Source organism: Eublepharis macularius, chromosome 1, assembly GCF_028583425.1.
Source record: "Eublepharis macularius isolate TG4126 chromosome 1, MPM_Emac_v1.0, whole genome shotgun sequence".
NCBI lineage: Eukaryota > Metazoa > Chordata > Lepidosauria > Squamata > Eublepharidae > Eublepharis > Eublepharis macularius.
In genome coordinates, this window is record NC_072790.1 from 130,035,467 (window position 1) to 130,052,935 (window position 17,469).

General features: G+C 41.7%; 1 protein-coding gene across 2 annotated transcripts in view; it reads left to right on the forward strand.

Moving 5' to 3' along the window:
* Nucleotides 1-5,693, forward strand: part of ESR1 (estrogen receptor 1) — a 365,081-nt gene extending 359,388 nt beyond the window's left edge. For both annotated transcript variants that reach the window (XM_055003067.1, XM_055003122.1), the window contains exon 9: nucleotides 274-5,693. In XM_055003067.1, coding sequence (XP_054859042.1) covers nucleotides 274-502 — 229 coding nt within the window. In that variant the 3' untranslated portion in view covers nucleotides 503-5,693. The remainder of the gene's footprint in view (nucleotides 1-273) is intronic.
* The last annotated feature ends 11,776 nt before the right edge of the window (nucleotides 5,694-17,469 follow it).

The window sequence follows — 17,469 nt, forward strand, 5'->3', positions numbered from 1 at the left end:
GCAGCAATACTTAGAACTCTACAAAGTTCTAAGTATTGAGTTGTGCTGAAATGGCAAAATGGCACACATACATAGATAGCAGTAAATTATAAACTATATGAGACCACAGCTCAGTTGTAGAGCATCTGCTTGGCATGCAGAAGGTCCCAGTTTCAATCCCTGACATCTGCTAAGGCAGACAGCTTCATGGTGCTTAGTGGCAGCATCCATCCTAGGAGTAGAATTTCTTTGTGCAATGGTATCTGATTTTGCTTTTTTAATATGATTCTACAGCAATAAGGGAATGGAGCACCTGTACAACATGAAGTGCAAGAATGTGGTCCCCCTGTATGATTTATTGCTGGAAATGCTAGATGCTCATCGTCTGCATGCCGCACAGAACACACCCCAAGGAGAAGAAGAGCCTATGAACAAACTGGCAACCACATCCACTTCAGCGCATTCCTTGCAGTCTTGCTATGTGAACAAAATGGAAGATGAGAATGAGCAAGAAGCAATATGAGAGTCCCCATTTCAAACAGCCTATAGGTTTCTGAGAATCCCATCAGAAAGCTACCTACTTCAGGCTTAGCTGAACTGGTACCATGTGTGTAAGCACTCCAATGCTCGCCAGTCACCAGTGATTCCCAAAACATTGCTTACTGAGCTCCTTAGTGGAAAAACATCATTCTGGACATACTACAAGGATTCAAAGGCAATCCTCAGTGCCAGTTGTATGGTGACACTTGGTAAACCCACTCAAGAGGATTCCTATAGCATTTTTGCTGGTATCAGAATGAGAATTCAGGTGCCATTGACCCTTTCCTTTCAGCAGGCAAAGATTGCAGCTGAATTTTGAGTAGGTGATGTTTACATGTAATGTTTATTGGCTGTTGGGTAACCACAAGAATGCTACACCAAATTCACTAAAGTCAGTGATTCTAAAAAGTTTATTCATTTTCCTGGAACCTCCCTCACTCAATATTTATCATTTCCTTCTGGGTTTTTCTTCATTTACAAATTGACTCAAAATACAGCTATATGAATTTTATCTTGTCAGAAAAACTGTTTAGGACAGTTAGAACTGCTGTTTTAAGCAAGAAATCCACCAAATAACTTTGGGGAATAACCATGGGTACTAGGTTGCAGCAGTACCCATAATTCTTTGTCTTAGCATTACAGAGATTATCCCAGTCAAGATGGAGGAGATAGTTTTATGCTCATATGAAGAACTCTCTGTTGGACCAGATCCAACTCTTTACTTCACCTGAACAAGACAAATGCCTCTATTAACTATCACAGTCTGGTCTAAATTAAAGGATTTTGATATAAGACTATCCTTCCTATAGTTGTCTGGGAATCTCCTCTGCACTGACAATTAAAGGAATTAATAGCCACCAATTGGGATTTTAATATAAATCAATTGCTTATCACCCTGGATGCCTTTGGGTGAAAATAAATCATATACATAAACATATATACACAAACACATATAGTCCAGTTCATATACTACCTGAGAGACATGTCATCTCAGGCTCATACACTACCCAAGAGACATATTTGGTGCTTTCCTGTGGCTACATCCCAAGACCAGTGGCATAAACGTGGGGGGGGGGGAGGTCATGTGAGAAGTTTTCACATCAGGGCTTCTGGCCCTCTGGGAGGTATTTTCCCATGTGACTCACCCCTCCATTTGAAGTTGCCATTTTAGATTGGCAATAGAGTAGCATGGAATACAGTCATAGGACAATTGCACCATTCCTAATTGGGGATGGTATAACTTGGGCTTTTTTTTTAAAAAAAATGACATCCTAACTATGGTTCTGTTTCAGCCATTGTAGGTCTGTTTAATTCAATCAATACTGCACAGGTGGAAAAGAGTTTGGATCTTTAGGTAACACAAGTGATGCCTCTTCATATTGTATACTCCCCAGTATACAAAATGCAACTGAACTTAGTGCTGAGAAACCACTTGCAGACAGGAGAAGCAAAGAAAGTAAAGGATGCTTTGTGTTGCGTTGCACCAGAGGTCACAGTCTGCTATTTGTCCATGCTCAAACTGTCCCTAACCAAAGTGGCAAGTGCACATTATGGGGAGGGGCAGAAAAGATTGACATACGCAGATAACCTCTTGCTGCTTTCCTTATACGTTTGCCTTCCCTTTTGCCCAGAACCTACAAAAAGCAGTAAAGCACTAATGTTGTGGATAGTTTTCATCTCGTCTTAATTTAACTATCTTAAGCTTCATTTCCAGTGGCCTTGCTTTTTATTACTGCAGCAAAGTATTTGTCTTTTTGTGCATTCAATAGTAAAAAAAATTATGTTCTGATATTACCCAAAAACTATTGGGGGCTACTAAGTGCCTTGTTTAAAAATGAGATGTTTATTTTCAAGTGCTCATGTTATAGCTTATTTCTGTATTACTGATACACTTGTGCGTATTACATTTCATAAGCAAGAGATAACATTTATATGAGGCCCTCAGTTAAGACCCCAGTACTGTCCATTTGTATCAAAGTGCTTATAATCCCAGACAGATGTAAGTCACTGCCCCTATTTTACAAAGGGGTACTTTTAGCTATTGTGCCACATCCCCCCATATGAACATAACTGTCCTGAAAGAGTTTCCCCATTCTCTTTAATGGAACTGGTAACCCCACTGAAGGCAATCAGAGGGTTATATACCTCGTAGTAGTTCTTCCATTAAAGGGATAGGAAAACCATTTTCAGGTGCAAGAGTTCCTTGGGTACCCGCAGAGCTCTGGTTTGGGTGACAGTGAGTACAACAGAAATAAGCTATCATTGATCAACATACCTAGCAAATGCCTTAGTTATTCCAAACAATAGCCCAAATTATTTAAGTAGAGCTAAAATCATGTTGGTAATTTACAAAGCACTGATTTTAATAGACCCACTGAAATCATTATTTTGGCATGGAAAATAATGCATGTTGGGGGCGGGGGGGAACAGCTTTAACAGAAAAATAGCACTTCTCCATCTTTAGCTTTAATCCTTAAAATATGTATCTTTGACAAGACCAGCTTGGGAGTCTAAGAGAGAATGTACTGCCTTCTGTTGAATTTGTTGAAGTTAAAGAAAAATGCTAGATGTCAATATATTGTTAATTTGCTAAAAGCATAATTATTAAGCACCTTAAATAATGTGTGTGCTTGTATGCATACATGCCAAGCTCACCTGTCAGACTACTGAATGTATCTGTTCTATTTACCCAGTCAACAGACTGAAAAAAACACAAAGTCACATTTCATCTTTGTGCTTTTCAGCTATCTTCTTTTGTATGCAATCATTTGTGCCTAAGGCTTAGTGATTGTTAGGAATTCCTATTTCATACAGATTTTTATATTGACAGTAGTCAAGCCAGCACTAACATAAAAAGCCAAGTACTGAATATCTACCGAATACAAGGGGAAAAAATCTTTTAATAAAGGAACGACATTTGAGGCAGCTAATTCTGCTTTTTGCCAAAATATTAGTCATATTGTCCATAAATAGTATCTAATGGGACAAGGATTATTTTTTAAAAAAATGTTTGTACTTAAATTTAAAACAAGAAGAAATTTAAAACACCATAGACGTATAGAAAATTAAATATGACTGTGTGCCAAATCAGAATAGATCTGATTAACATGCCTTATCTAATGTCTGTTAAGAGACTTACTGTAGAGAACAAGGATGCAGTAGAAGTAATTTCTCCCCCTTTTGGGGGGATAACTATTATGTTCCTAGCTGGGTAATAACAAAGCCATTCTTGTAGTTAGTGTGATGTTGTGCACCCTCACTCAGATGAATCTCCCCTTGTGGACAATCACCACCAATAGTTCCTCCTCTGTGTGCCAAGGAAATAGCTTTCTGTATGCCCAACTCACAGAAAACAAGCACGGATCTGCTGCTCTGCCTTCTGCATGATAATGGGTGAGGTGCAGGGATCTGAGTGGACCAGTGGAGCAGAACAGGCACCATTCAGTGCAGAGCAGACAAACAACCTGCTCTTCCAGATGGGCAAGCCACAGTTCAGTGCAAAGGTTCATTTGCATTAGAGGGGTGAATGCTCATCTATGGTGAGCATTACTAACTGCACACAGCACTCTTCTGTGTGTGGGCATCTCTGGGATGAGCCTGTTGTGGATGAGCAACAATTACAGCTGCACCTCCCTGACACTTCTGTGCATGACAGCTTTTGCTGTTGCAAAACTGATTAAAAGTTTAGTCTCAAAAAATGTGAAGCAAGAATAGCTCCATTTATGTATAAGGAAGGTGACTCACATTAAAGTTGTTATACTTTGTAACATATTGCTAACATTCCAGGCCAAGAAATAGTGCAATTTGCCTGATTCTCCTAGACAATTTCCATGAACATCTAACCTTTTAAAAAGTTCTCATTCTGTATGTAATTATAGATCCAGTCTTGCTTCCCTGAAAATCAGCTGGTTCTGTACTAACTATAATCATATACAACTAGTCTAACACTTCAAATAGTTCCAGCAGTAGAGCCATGTTAGACTACTGTGGCCAGCACAACAAACCTGGTGAGACAGAAGCCACTTCATCAGATGTGTGCAGAACAAGCAGCTCTGAATGGGATGCACATTTCCATCCACATCAAATGATGCATCTAGCCTGCTTAATGGGGCCAATACAAGCATCATAATGTACATCTTCCTTTCTGTTGGTTACACACATGGAAAACCACTTCTGATCTCTCCCTTGTGTTTGCCCTATCTTTTTGGTGTAAGCATAAGCCTTCATTTTACACACACAGTTTCAAAGCTACTGCTTTTAATGCCAAGGTAGGAGCTACTTTTAAAGCAAGCAAAGTTTTGAAAATGCAGAGGCTCAAGCTCTCTTCTGCAGAAAATGTCAGATTAATCAATTACATTACAAGCTAGCTATTCTGAAAGCTCTTTTCAAGTGTACCGTGACTTTGTGAAGTGAGTCTTCAGATCTGAAGTGAGTGCCAAGTGAAGACTTGATCTTAACTCAGTGTTTTTAAGCTACCAGTCCTACCATGTACAACATAGTCAAAGTGGAGCTGTGACAAAAAACGTGGGGTACCAAAAACAGTTACATTTTAATTCAAGAATGGATGTATTTATGTCCTAAATGTTGTTTTGTATGTAATCATTGCCTTTTGAGGGGTATTTCAATTTTGCACTGTCCTAAAGTTTTTTTTAAAAAAACAAGAATCTAACTTTTGCTTGCATTCAAATGTTCCTAAACTTATATGCTGCCATGCTGCAAGCCTGTCTTTGATAGGAATGCTGTCCTGCTGTGCACTCTCCAAAAATGCAATGTACTCCGCAAACAATCTTGAAGTGCCCATCTAAAAATTATAAAGGGATGCTAGTCAGAGAATAAACTTAAAAAGCCACTTTATGCCACCTCATTGTACATATTTTTAAATGAAGCTTTTTTGTGCACTATGTTATCCTTCATTGTAAAATGTTTTCTTTATTATGAGACTCATGTGCCATAACGTATTTGGTGAATTATTCTGCTCTTTTTCTCATGCTTATAATAGTGTAATTGATGTCTCTGTTTTGTTAGGTATTGCTTTGTTTAATGAAAGAAAACTTGTTTTCTTTTTCGCACCTTTGAAAGTATGTTACAAACAGCTTCAGAAAAAAAATCAGTAGGGTACCCAATCCATGCAAGAGTTTTTCTGCTTTGTTGTCAAAATAAATCAGTGAACTACAGTACGTCTCAATTGGTCCATGTTCAGATATCAGTAAAATGTATTATCTTAAATATAATTCTTACGTATAATCAGGCACCTTTTTTCTTATTCAGATGTAGCAAAACATTGCATTTTACTTGGAATATGGAGTAATAGGCATGGGCCTCCAGAAATGCAAAATTTCACAGGTTGTTAATGTGCAGTTGAAATGGAAAAGCACTAGAAGATGATTACATAACTTCAGTAGAAAGTCGTGTGATATTTTGCCATATGACCATCTCATCCTCAGTCACAAGCAGGGAAGTCAATGTTCAAGCACAGCCTACAAGGGTTCCCAGTACACAGCACTGAGTCAAGCGGAGATGCCACCCATAGCCAATTAGTAGTGCACAATTAAAATGGAATACATCTGTGTTTCCAACTTTAAAAAGCAGTTTTGCATTCCTTATAAGTAAAAATGAGGCCAAGGTTTTTACCACCTCAATTAAAATTTGCTAAGCTTTTAGGAAGTCAGACAAAATTGCTCCTAAATCTATATCTGACCCTAGGCCACTTTCACTTTTAGAGGAAAAACTTGGGAGTATCAGGATTTTTCCTGATATCTGCAAAGGCTGATTAAGATTTTTATGCTCATAAAGATCTACTTTAGAAAACAAACCATTGGCTTACATTTATTTTATTTTATTGTATTGTATTTATATTCCGCCCTCCCCACAAGCAGGCTCAGGGCAGACATGTGGTCTGCATCCACCAGCAAATTGTGCTCTGGCACTTCCATTCATGAAAAGAGATGGAACCATAAGCTCTTGATACTCAGATTCCAAAAGGATGTAAATAGGAATTAGTAACATAAAAATGGAAAAATAACTTGAAAGGTTGTTTTCATGGCAAAAGGCAACACATAAATATATTTCAGTTGCCAGCATAGTTCATCTTCATTTTCTTCATCATCTTCATTTGTATCTTCAAGATGTGTATCAGCATCACATCCTTCTGGAAATGATCTTCAGCAGTTTTTAGTTGACTCAAACACATCTTTCTTTTCCACTCATTTACAAATGCATGACTTTAAAAATTAACCTATTGACAACAAAAGTCATAAAGCTTTCAGCTTGTCTGGAGTTCTAGAGGCAGCTTTGCTGAAAATGTAGAATTACTTCCTGATTGCAACCTACTCAATGTGTTTTACACTTTAGCCACCATTATTTCCTGTGATGCCCTGCTGACACATCTACAGATGATAGTGCAGCTGTCACGAATTAGCAGATGGGACTTTTATTAATTATTTTGTCTCATGGAAAGCTTTTTCCCACTTCAAACACCCTTCAATAACCCTCTTCTTCATTTTAGAACTATTCTCATCTTTAGGAAGGAATTTTTATTTGCACTCCTTTCAGTATATCTGATTGCCTGGCTTTCAAGTGACATCACTTCGCAAAGCTGAATTCAAATGCCATTGAAAATGCTTTCCTTCTCTGTATTTTCAGATTGTAGGTTTTGTGACATTTTCCCCAAGTTCTTTAACATCTGTTACATTCGATAGACTGCACTTATTTTTTGCATTTTTCCTTCTTAAGTAAATCAGGAATAATAATTGTATAGCATTTGCAGTAGTCTTAATGCACCCCGCCCCAAAAAGCCAAAACAACAGCAGCCTAATAACATAGGGACCAATAGAAACACCACAAAGGAGTGAGTTTTCAAGTTAATCAGAACTCATCAGGCTTCATGTCAAGCAAAAAACCAAAAGAGAAACAACGGGGGGGGGGGGATACTTCCTGGGTGCTGATCATGATTGAAAAGCCCCAGCCTGCAATTTCAAAGACTTTCCTGAGATATACGTGGTTTCCCAACTGGGCCAAATATTGTCTCCCGAGGGCCATTTCAAATCAGGAAAATGTTGCAAGAGCAGGGGGAGGAAGGGTGATGCCTCTTCCCACAACTTGCTGGAATTCTAATTCAGACAGGGCACCACATGGGAATGGAGGAGAACCTACAACTCACATCTTACTTACGCTATTAGGGTAGGGACCCCAGACCCAAACTGTGTACTCTGTAACAAGTACATTTGGCCTACTAAGACTAGCAAAATTTTAATTCTTGCATACATTTTTGTGGACTCAAGCCAACTTATTCAGATGCAGTGAGTGAACTTTCACTGTGTAGACAAGTAAGCAGGAAGAATTATACGAACAAACACAGCCAAGGGGCCATGAAATTCAGGAAGTACAGGATAGAATGCATTATGTAAAATTCACATCTAATCCTGAAAAATACATAGACATTTACCAATTATGCAAAATTAGTTAATGCTTGTAATGAATGGGAAGTCCCAGGTTTTACTAAAATAGTTAACACCTATACTATATTAGGGCTGCCAGGCCTCCCAGATTAGCAGGAAATTTCCTGCTTGGAGCATTGGTAGTAATTTTTTTTAAAAGATGCAGTGTTGGCTACACAGCTACTTCACGTCCAGGGAAAAACCGGAAGTGACAATGAGTGAGTCATTCTGGGGTGTCCCGAGAAGTAACATAGCAGCATAGCCAACATTGTCCCACCCTATGTCCCAATCCCCAACCCTCCAGCTGGTTGGGAAATTCCTGGAGATTTGAGTCAGAACCTGGGGAAGGCAGTGTTTGGAAAGGGAGTTCAGTGAGTGTATGATTTCACACAAAGTCCACCCTCCAAAGCTGCCACTTCCTCCAGGGGAACTGATCTGTGTAACCTGGAGATCAGTTGTAATCCTGGAAGAACTCTATGCCTCACCTGGTGAATAGATACCCTACCAGCATGGATTCTAGAATTTGAAGCCCTACTGTCAGTCTGAAGCTCAAGTTAGAGACTTTGTTTAATAGTTACTATGTCAGGAGAGCCATGGGAAGAAGGTCCTGGAACCATTAGTATTTCTCATCACTTCTTAGATGCAATCTTCCTTGTTTACTTACTTCATGAGTGTTCTTGCTGTTTTAACTACATGTCAGTGCAGCTGTTGGAACCTACCACACCTATTGTAGATGTTGACAGTCCTCAAGCACCTTCAGCACTTGCATCTGATCTTATCTGCATAGGCATGTTCTTGATCTGTATTGTTATTACAGGATGCATGGTTTGGGTCTGGATGGTGTGCCTCTGGAGGAATTTGTCTGGGGCCTGTGGTGGCTTTTCGCAGCCCTGCTATCCATAGTTCATTACAGACTTTAATGAATGATAAATAAACTTGGTTATTGTAATTCAAAATTAACTATTTTGAATAGATATGAGGACTGTAAATATCAATATATCTATTCTCAGTATAATATCTGGATATTGGAACAATGGAAAGACAAGACAGATCTTTCTACCTGAGAAATGTCCGAGATTTGCAGAAAAATCTGAAATCTAAAAAAAAAGAAAAAAGCATGGGGTTAACCCCTACCCCGAATTATAGAAGTATAGCCTATGGTTTTAAGAAATGATTAGTCTCAATGGCCATTGCTAGGCGACCTCAACATTGCCAGCCTTCAAGCCTTGGTTTCTGTCAGCAAAGGGCAAAGAGAAGGAGCAGTACCCTTTCCAGGGCTGTTTTGGTTGTTGAGGGAGAACATATGGAGGCAGGCATGGTAGCAACCACCAGGAGACTTGCTGCTACTTGACTTGCATGACTCACACAGGTCTAGTTTCTTTCTACTGTTCAACAGCAGCCACTTCACAAAAGTCAAAACAACCAAAAGGGCACACCGGATACAGAACTGTCAACAACACAAAGCAAAGCCGGTGTAGAGAAACAACTCAAAACAATTTTTGCAAATGCATACAAAAGTTTTTACTAGTTATATTAGCTAAATAGCTAAAGTGCACAGACAAATATATAGAATAGATATCAAAGTGAACCTATATATACGCTCAGATACAATATAGCGGTGTAATATAGTCCTCTGATACATGCAAAGAGTTCATAAATCAATTGATTCCTTTTGCTTCAAACATATAGTGCGTGGATCAATAGACTCTTTTTTCTTCTTCAGTCGTATTGCACAATGGCCAGAAGGGTGATATTAAATCCAGAACACTTATTCCAATGTATAGCTGGGCATATTCCTCAGCTACGGGTTGCAGCCAGCAATATTTCCAATACCCGTTTTGTGGTCAAAACTTCATCAGGCAGTAATGTGCAATCTGGACTGTAAGAAATATATTCAATAAAATCACAACCACAAAGGTAATATGTGCAATAAAATATTTGCTATACAAATTCACAGTACTTACTGTTCACCACATCAATAACTCACATCCACGACCCAAACAAATCAGTAAGTACGGAGCAGTGCTGGTATAGGCTACAAACCAATTACACTCTATAAATACCAAAAGTAATTACAAAGCATAACCGTTGTTTTTGCAGGTCGTAATGTAACAGCCAATGAAATATTGCCAACATGTTATACAAAATTCAAAAGGTGCAAACACAACCAATGAAAAATCCCCTGGTCAGATTGACAAAATATGTATTTCTTAAAGAGCAACCCTCATTCTCTACAGGACCTCACAAGTAACAGGATAAGTCTAATTCATTATTTAACCCGTATGGATGAAGGCTCTTGAGTTGAAAAATCCAGGATGCTTCCAATTGAAGAAGTTGTCTAGCACAATCAATATATTTGGACGTATCTACCATTCCCACCACAGAAATTTTAATCTCCTTAAGATGATGATTCTTCTTCAAAAAATGGTCTACCAGTGGTGCTTCCATGTTCCTATTTCTTATGCGGGAGAGATGTTCTTGAATTCTTAATTTTAAAGGTCTAGTTGTGCTCCCTATATAAGATAAAGGACAGCTGCATTGTACAATGTAAATAACATGCGAGGTCTTGCAAGTGGAAAAAGATTCTGAAACTAGAGGGCGGCTCAAATTTGGTACTCTAATTTCCGATAGCTTGACCATGTATTGGCAGACGTTGCAGTCTCCGCAAGGAAAGTGGCCTGTAACAACTGGAATTAAAGTGGCAGCGCTCTGAAATTCTGACTGCACCAAATAGTCCTTCAGGTTTTAATGATAACGTTATCATTTATAAACGTACAGAGAACACCTTGGGGGTCCGTCCATTTAGAAAACCTACGGACCGTTGTTCTTACCTCCATTATTCTTCTTTTCACCCTGTCCATCTTAAGAACAACATCCCTGTAGGGCAGTACTTGAGGATGAAACGTAACTCTACTGACCAGGGTGATTATAGGACAGGGAGCAAGGCTCTAGATCGTTATTTTCGACAGAGGGGATATCCACAAGCGATACTGAATAGGGCAAAAACCAAGGCTGCATCTTACCATCAGAGCCAATTACTGACCCCTAAGAATCAGCGGACCATAATATACGATGGGCAATAGATTATACCCAAATAGCTCCAGCAATTGTTCAGGTGATCCGCAGACATCGGCACTTAGTCTCAGGCATCAAGGGATGCGAAACTGTCCCTAAGATTGGCTATCGCAGAACTAAAAACAGCAACTTTATTGAACAGGCAGGGATGGGATATAGTCAGTCAGGGGATGGAATTGCTGAGGTAAAATTTGTTGGTAGAACGGAATACTTTAAAAGTAATAGGCAAAATAGCTTTTTCGCAGCTTAGTTTCAATGTTTACAATCCTTACGAGTGAGAGATGGTTTGTTTCACACTTTGATTAAAATAACAGTGTTTCTTTACAGATTTTCCTTTTTAACTCAGGTGTCCTGATGTTAGATCAATACTGTTTTCCCTTTACAACAGATCCAGGGTCCACTTTAGAGCCAAACTCCCTTCTAGACACTGGGTAGGAATTATTATTCTTCATCTAAGAAGGTATAACTCTATTCACTTGGCTTGAATGCGAGCCTCCGCTTACTACCCACTCACTCTGCCAAAAAACACACCAAGTTCTATCTTGGCTGTGTAAATGGGTTTCAACTTATGCAGGGTTTTATACTTGGAATCCTTAACTAAAAGTCTTCCTTAAGACAATGTTTACAGTTAGAGCAAACATTTTCCTTTCCCTCACTTCAGAGGGGAACCAGTCTGACCCTCCTTGTCAGACTTTCTCACACACCCAACAGCATTCCTCTGAACTCAAAATCCTGTCAGCACCAACTGTCATCTTGAGGTTTGGTTCTGGTTGGCCAATTAGAGAGAGGAAGGAGCAGCCTGTCAATTAAGCACTTATTCCAGGCAGTTATCTCCTTCCCTTCCATCTCTCTGAGTGCTGCACTTGAGAAATCTTCTTTGAAGTGAATTCTGTCTCAGGGATCAAAAAAAGGATAGACAGTATGCACCATATATGAACACTGTTCTGCTACCAGAACAATCTGTGCAGCAAAAATGGCCAGGGGGATAAAAATAAAAACAAATTACCTGCTAATACATTAGCAAGGGTATTTCCCAATGATGGGGTCCCTCGCAGCAAAAGAACAAACAAAAGGGCAGACCATGAACCATCACAGTGTGCAGCAAGTGTGCAGCCAAGCCAAATAGAGTAGATCAGAGTATGTAGGAGTTGTGTTACCTGGATGTGACTCCTTGTGAGTAAGAAGGAGAATTAGCAGCAAGGAGGAGGCTATGCAAGACGGGTAATGAAGCAGGATACTCCACCCATTTTTATGTGGTCCTCTCTCCAAGGATACTAACAAGATGGGTGTTCTTCAAATAAAGAGTGTTTTTTATTAAAAGGGATAAACACATACACATGCAAGAAGTAACTTACAAGCATACAAGATTCCTTGGGAAAGCAGTGGTGAAATTGGAATAGATTTGAGGGATTCTGGGCAATAATTACCTATCCAGGAAGCAGGGGTGGTCCATGAAGGAAGAGGACTTCTAACGTCCTGTGTCTTCTGCTAGGGAGGAGAGTTCAGAGAGAGAGAGAGAGAGAGAGAGAGAGACTCTAAGGCCACTATGCTTGGGTCCCAATAAGCATGTACTATTTGAACAGAGCAAAGCAGGACCATGTCCCAACATGGTGGCTGAATGAGGCTCACATTTGTGGGCTCTTCTGCTTTTCTGCTTTCTGGGTTATTTATAACCAGGTGGGTTGAAAATATCAACCCTAACCGGTCTCTTTATCTCATAAGAAACTCCCAAGCGAGCGATACCGGGCTGATCTGGGGAGTTTTTGGCTCTTTAATTAGAGTCGAATTCTCCCTGGCTCCTGCAGACGCACAAACATCTTCATGGAGGCAGAACTGTACATGGCTGGAATGCCAAAATGAAGCCGACTTGAGACTTGTAAATATTTTTCTCATTGTGCTAGGACCTCTCTTCTTTTTTACTTTTTCTTCAACCTTCTTTAAAAGGAAGCTTTGAACTATGACTTTTTTTCTCTGTCTGGATTATCGTCATTGTTTAAAAAATATCTCCTCTCTATGTAATGGAATTGTGAACTGCATCTAACTTTTGTGCTTTAGATAACATTCGGCGAAAAACCTCTCCATTCTTCTACAAAAGTAAGAATATTTACAGAACTATTTTAATTGTCAGGTTCAGAATGTTTTCTCCTATGTTGTAACCAAAGAGACTCCATTTTAATTCTTCTAGTGTTCTGAGTAAATTAGGACATCATCTAGATACACAACTACTCCCTTATATAGAAATTCATGCAAGACTTCATTGATCATGGACATGAAAACCGAAGGTGCCCCGGCCAGGCCAAAAGGCATAACTAAGTATTCATACTGGCCGAGGGGCGTATTGAACGCGGTTTTCCATTCATCGCCTTCCCTTATACGAACGTGGAAGTAAGCATCTTTTAAATCCAATTTTGTAAAGATCTTACCTTGAGCCACGACGTTGAGTAGATCTCTGATGAGTGGTATGGGATAGGCGTTGCTGGAGGAGACTGCATTAAGTCCCCTAAAGTCCGTGCACAGTCTCAATCCCCCATCCTTTTTTTTGACGAATAGCACTGGAGCAGCATGTGGGCTATTCGCGGGTCGGATGAACCCTCTTTGTAAATTGGTGTCAATGAACTTGCGGAGCTCCTCCCGCTCATTTGGGCTCATGGGATACAATCTGCCCTTGGGTAAAGATGAACCCGGTAAAATTTCCACAGCGCAGTCCGTCCTCCGGTGGGGAGATAAGGAGTTGGCTTCTTCTTCAGTGAAGGCTTGGACATAGGCTCTGTACTGTTTAGGTATTTGGTTAATTTCCTCCTGAGTTAACAGGGCTTGCTCAATGAGGGTAGGGTTGTTACCCCAATTCTGGTCCCACTGATGATTTTTACATTTACCATGTGAGAAGGTAATGCTTCCGACCGTCCAATCTATATATGGATTGTGATCCCACAACCATCTGCTTCCCAAAATTAATGGGTATTTGGCTGTAGTGCTAATTACGAACGATCTCGTTTCACAATGTTGTCCCATACCTGTGATGACAGGTATCGTTTCGGTAGTGACTGGATTCATATTGGTGCCATCCATTTGTTCAAAAATGACTGGAGTTTCCAGATCTTTTATGGGGAGTACTAATCCATTCACTAAAGCTGGTGCAATAATGTCTCTGGAGCACCCTGAGTCATAGACGGATATGTGTTTTTCTTTCTGGATTGACTAACGTAACTGGTATAAATAGTATGGACCCATGAGGTCTTTCCGGAATTGGAACTGACTGATTTTTGATCTGCCACTTGGGTCCTTTTACGACAGATCCATCTCGTTTCTCGAGGCGGGACTTTTGGGGTTTTCCTCACTGATTAGAGCTGTTGAATCATAGTCCATAATTTCGTCTAGCTCTAAACCTTTCTCAGGAGGATTTCTACGGAAGGTCCCTCTGCCTCTCGTCGCTCTTGGAGTGGGTGTTGGGCGGGCCGGCGTGGGAAGAGAGGTGGGGGGTGGACGCCTTGGTGGGAACGGATTTCTTTGCACAGGCCGGAATGGACATTGTGCCGCAAAGTGACTGCCTTGGCCACACTGTAGACACAATCCTTGTTGCCATCTAGCATCTCTCGCTCCTCTAGTTGCATATCCAGTACCCCTACTTCCTCTCACAAGTACGGATGAGCGCCGGTGCCCAGCGGTTTGTTGCTGTTCAACCAAGCGTACTTCTTGCATACGATTTTCAACTTCACAAGCTAATTGAATCCACCCCAAAAGTGTGGGAGGATTATCTTGCATAAGGGCCCTGTCCAACAGTCTGGGATTCATGCCCTGTTTGAACAGAATTATTTTGGTGGACTCCTCACACCTTGGACATTTAGCGGCCAGCTGTCGGAATTTTGTGACATAGTCTCTAGCCGACGTGCTGCCTTGTCTAATTGATTGTAATTCTGTTCTGGCTCTACTTTCTTCTAGGGGGTCTTCATATTGGGCTCGGAGTGCATCTACTAGACCCTACAATGAATTCAATTCGGGGGCCCCCAATTCGTAAAGGGCTACATACCATTCAGCTGCTTTTCCTTGTAAACGAGATCCCAAATGTTTGATCTGGCTGGCTTCATCTCTGAACAAATGTCCCCAATGATTAAAGAATTGTAAAGCTTGTACTAGGAAAAATCCTAATTTGGAGGGGTCCCCATCAAAAGTGGCTTCCAGTTTTACCCACCCCATTGGCAATTCTTGAGGTCTGGCGACCGGAGCAGGCAGTGGGTAATATTGTATTGGAACTGGGACTTGCCGAGGTCTCACATCAGGGTACTGCGGAGGAGGTTGCACAGGAGGTTGCTGGGGCCTCGGTTGAGGGGCCCCTTGGGGTCTCGGTATAGGCTGTACTGGCGGAGGGGGTCCTCTCGGCACAGGTGGTACTGGCGGAGGGGGTCCTCTCGGTCCCGGCTGCGGTATTGGCCGAGGAGTGGCACCCCTTGGAATTGGTCCCGGCTGCGGTATTGGCCGAGGCGTGGTGCCCTGCAGAATCAGTGCTACAAGTCTCGGCAGGAACGGCTGTCCTCGCGGCTGGGTTGGTGGCGGTTGGGGGATTGGCTGCCCTTGCGGCTGAACTGGTGTCGGTGGAAGGGCCGGAGGTTCCCCCTGCGGTCACTGTGGTGTGCCCCCGGGCTGAGGCGGGGTCTCTATAGGCTCATCTTGCGCTTGTTCCCCTCCGCCTTCTTCTACTTCCTCTTCTTCTTCTTCTTCTTCTTCTTCTTCTGTTTCATCCGATTTCTCCTCCATGGGCCTCGGTGGTGGATTTGGTGGCTGTACGGGTTGTTGCTGATCATCCGCTAACAGGAGCTGCTGTTCTTGCAGAGCGGTGCCTGTCCCTGGAATAATTCTCTGTAAATTTGACAAACTCAGACTGATGCTCTGTACGCCAGCAGCCCTCTCTTGGTTCCCATCTGATCCTCTGACCACGAGTACGGAGAGCAAATGAACTGCATGGGCCAAACTCTCTTCCATACTAGACAGTCTCTCTTCTAGTACCTGTACATGACCTGGGGCCACCTCGGTGGCCTCAGCTTCTGCATATTTATGGGGAGGTTCATTAGGGACTTGCGTAGTCTCTAAATATTGTGCATAGGACGCGGCTGCCCCAGGCCAAGGCCTTATTTCTCCCATGCCCTGGGTCCCAGTACCTTGCTCTTCATTCGATCTCCCCGCTAGGATTCCTTTCGCTAATCCTGTGACCACCAAAATTCCGGCATCTACAGCTATGGTTCGGCTTTGTAATTGTATCCACGTGTTCTCATTTGGATCGTGTTGTCCCATCCACGGAGCGACTTCCGCATAGTCCCAACTCATTATATCGTGGCGGGACGTTTCCCATGTTTGGGTGCTCTCCGAACCTCTTCGATCCCATTCCAACTGGTTGGCCTTACGGTTCCAGTGATACCAAGGTTGACTACTGGGGTGCTCTGCGATCACTCCCAAGCTCCATTGGCCTTCCAATGGGGGCTGCATGAACGTCGTACTCACTCTCCTTTCCCTCGCGTCCCTTGGCCTCGATCCCCACTGCATCGGCGTCGGCAAGGATATCAGCGGGTCCGCTGCTGCTGTGGGTCGAGTATCAGTTCTACTAGGAGCGAGGGTATAAATTGTAGTGATGGAAGACCCCGTTCCCCTTTGAATGGGTCCTTGAAATTCCAGTCCTTCCGAACCGGGGGAGGCATAAGGATCAAACAAAGGGTCCGTGTCAGGAGCGGCCTTGGTATCCGTCTGCCCCGGCTTAGGCATTGGAACAGGTGTGATTTGTAACAAAATGTCAGATCTGTGGCTAAATAATAGTTGTAATCCAGACTACCTTCTGCAATCAGACAAGAGTCCGTTGTTTTCAAAAGATTTACTGAAAAAGGCAACCATTATAGTCCACTGGCCCAGATGCAATATCTGGGCTGGTACATGTGTATTGTTACGAATGACAGGCAAAGAACAAGGTACAGAGTATCAAACCCCAGCAAGCCCAACCTCCCCCCATAGTTCGCAAAACAAGCTGCTTGAGGCTGAGAAAGTGAAAGTTTCCCAAGGCTGGAAAGGCTGTAGTCAAAACGTTCCTCTTCTGTGAGATAGCTGCTAGGGAACGTCTTGGCACCTGTAGAAGAAGCACTCAGAACACTAGGAGAATTAAAATGGAGTCTCTTTGGTTACAACATAGGAGAAAACATTCTGAACCTGACATTTTTAGGACCTTTTCCCGTTCGTAAAGTAATCAATAAAGTGACTGTAGCCCTGGATTTACCCAAAACTGCGCCATGTGCATGATACATTCCATGTCAGCCTTTTGAAAAAAGTCCCCCCAGCAAACCAATGGCACACCCGTGCCCCTCCTATTCCAACGTTGATTGATGATCAGACCCATTATGAAGTGCAGCAGATCTTGGACTCTAAACTTAAAAGAAATCAGTTGTTTTATCTTATCAGATGG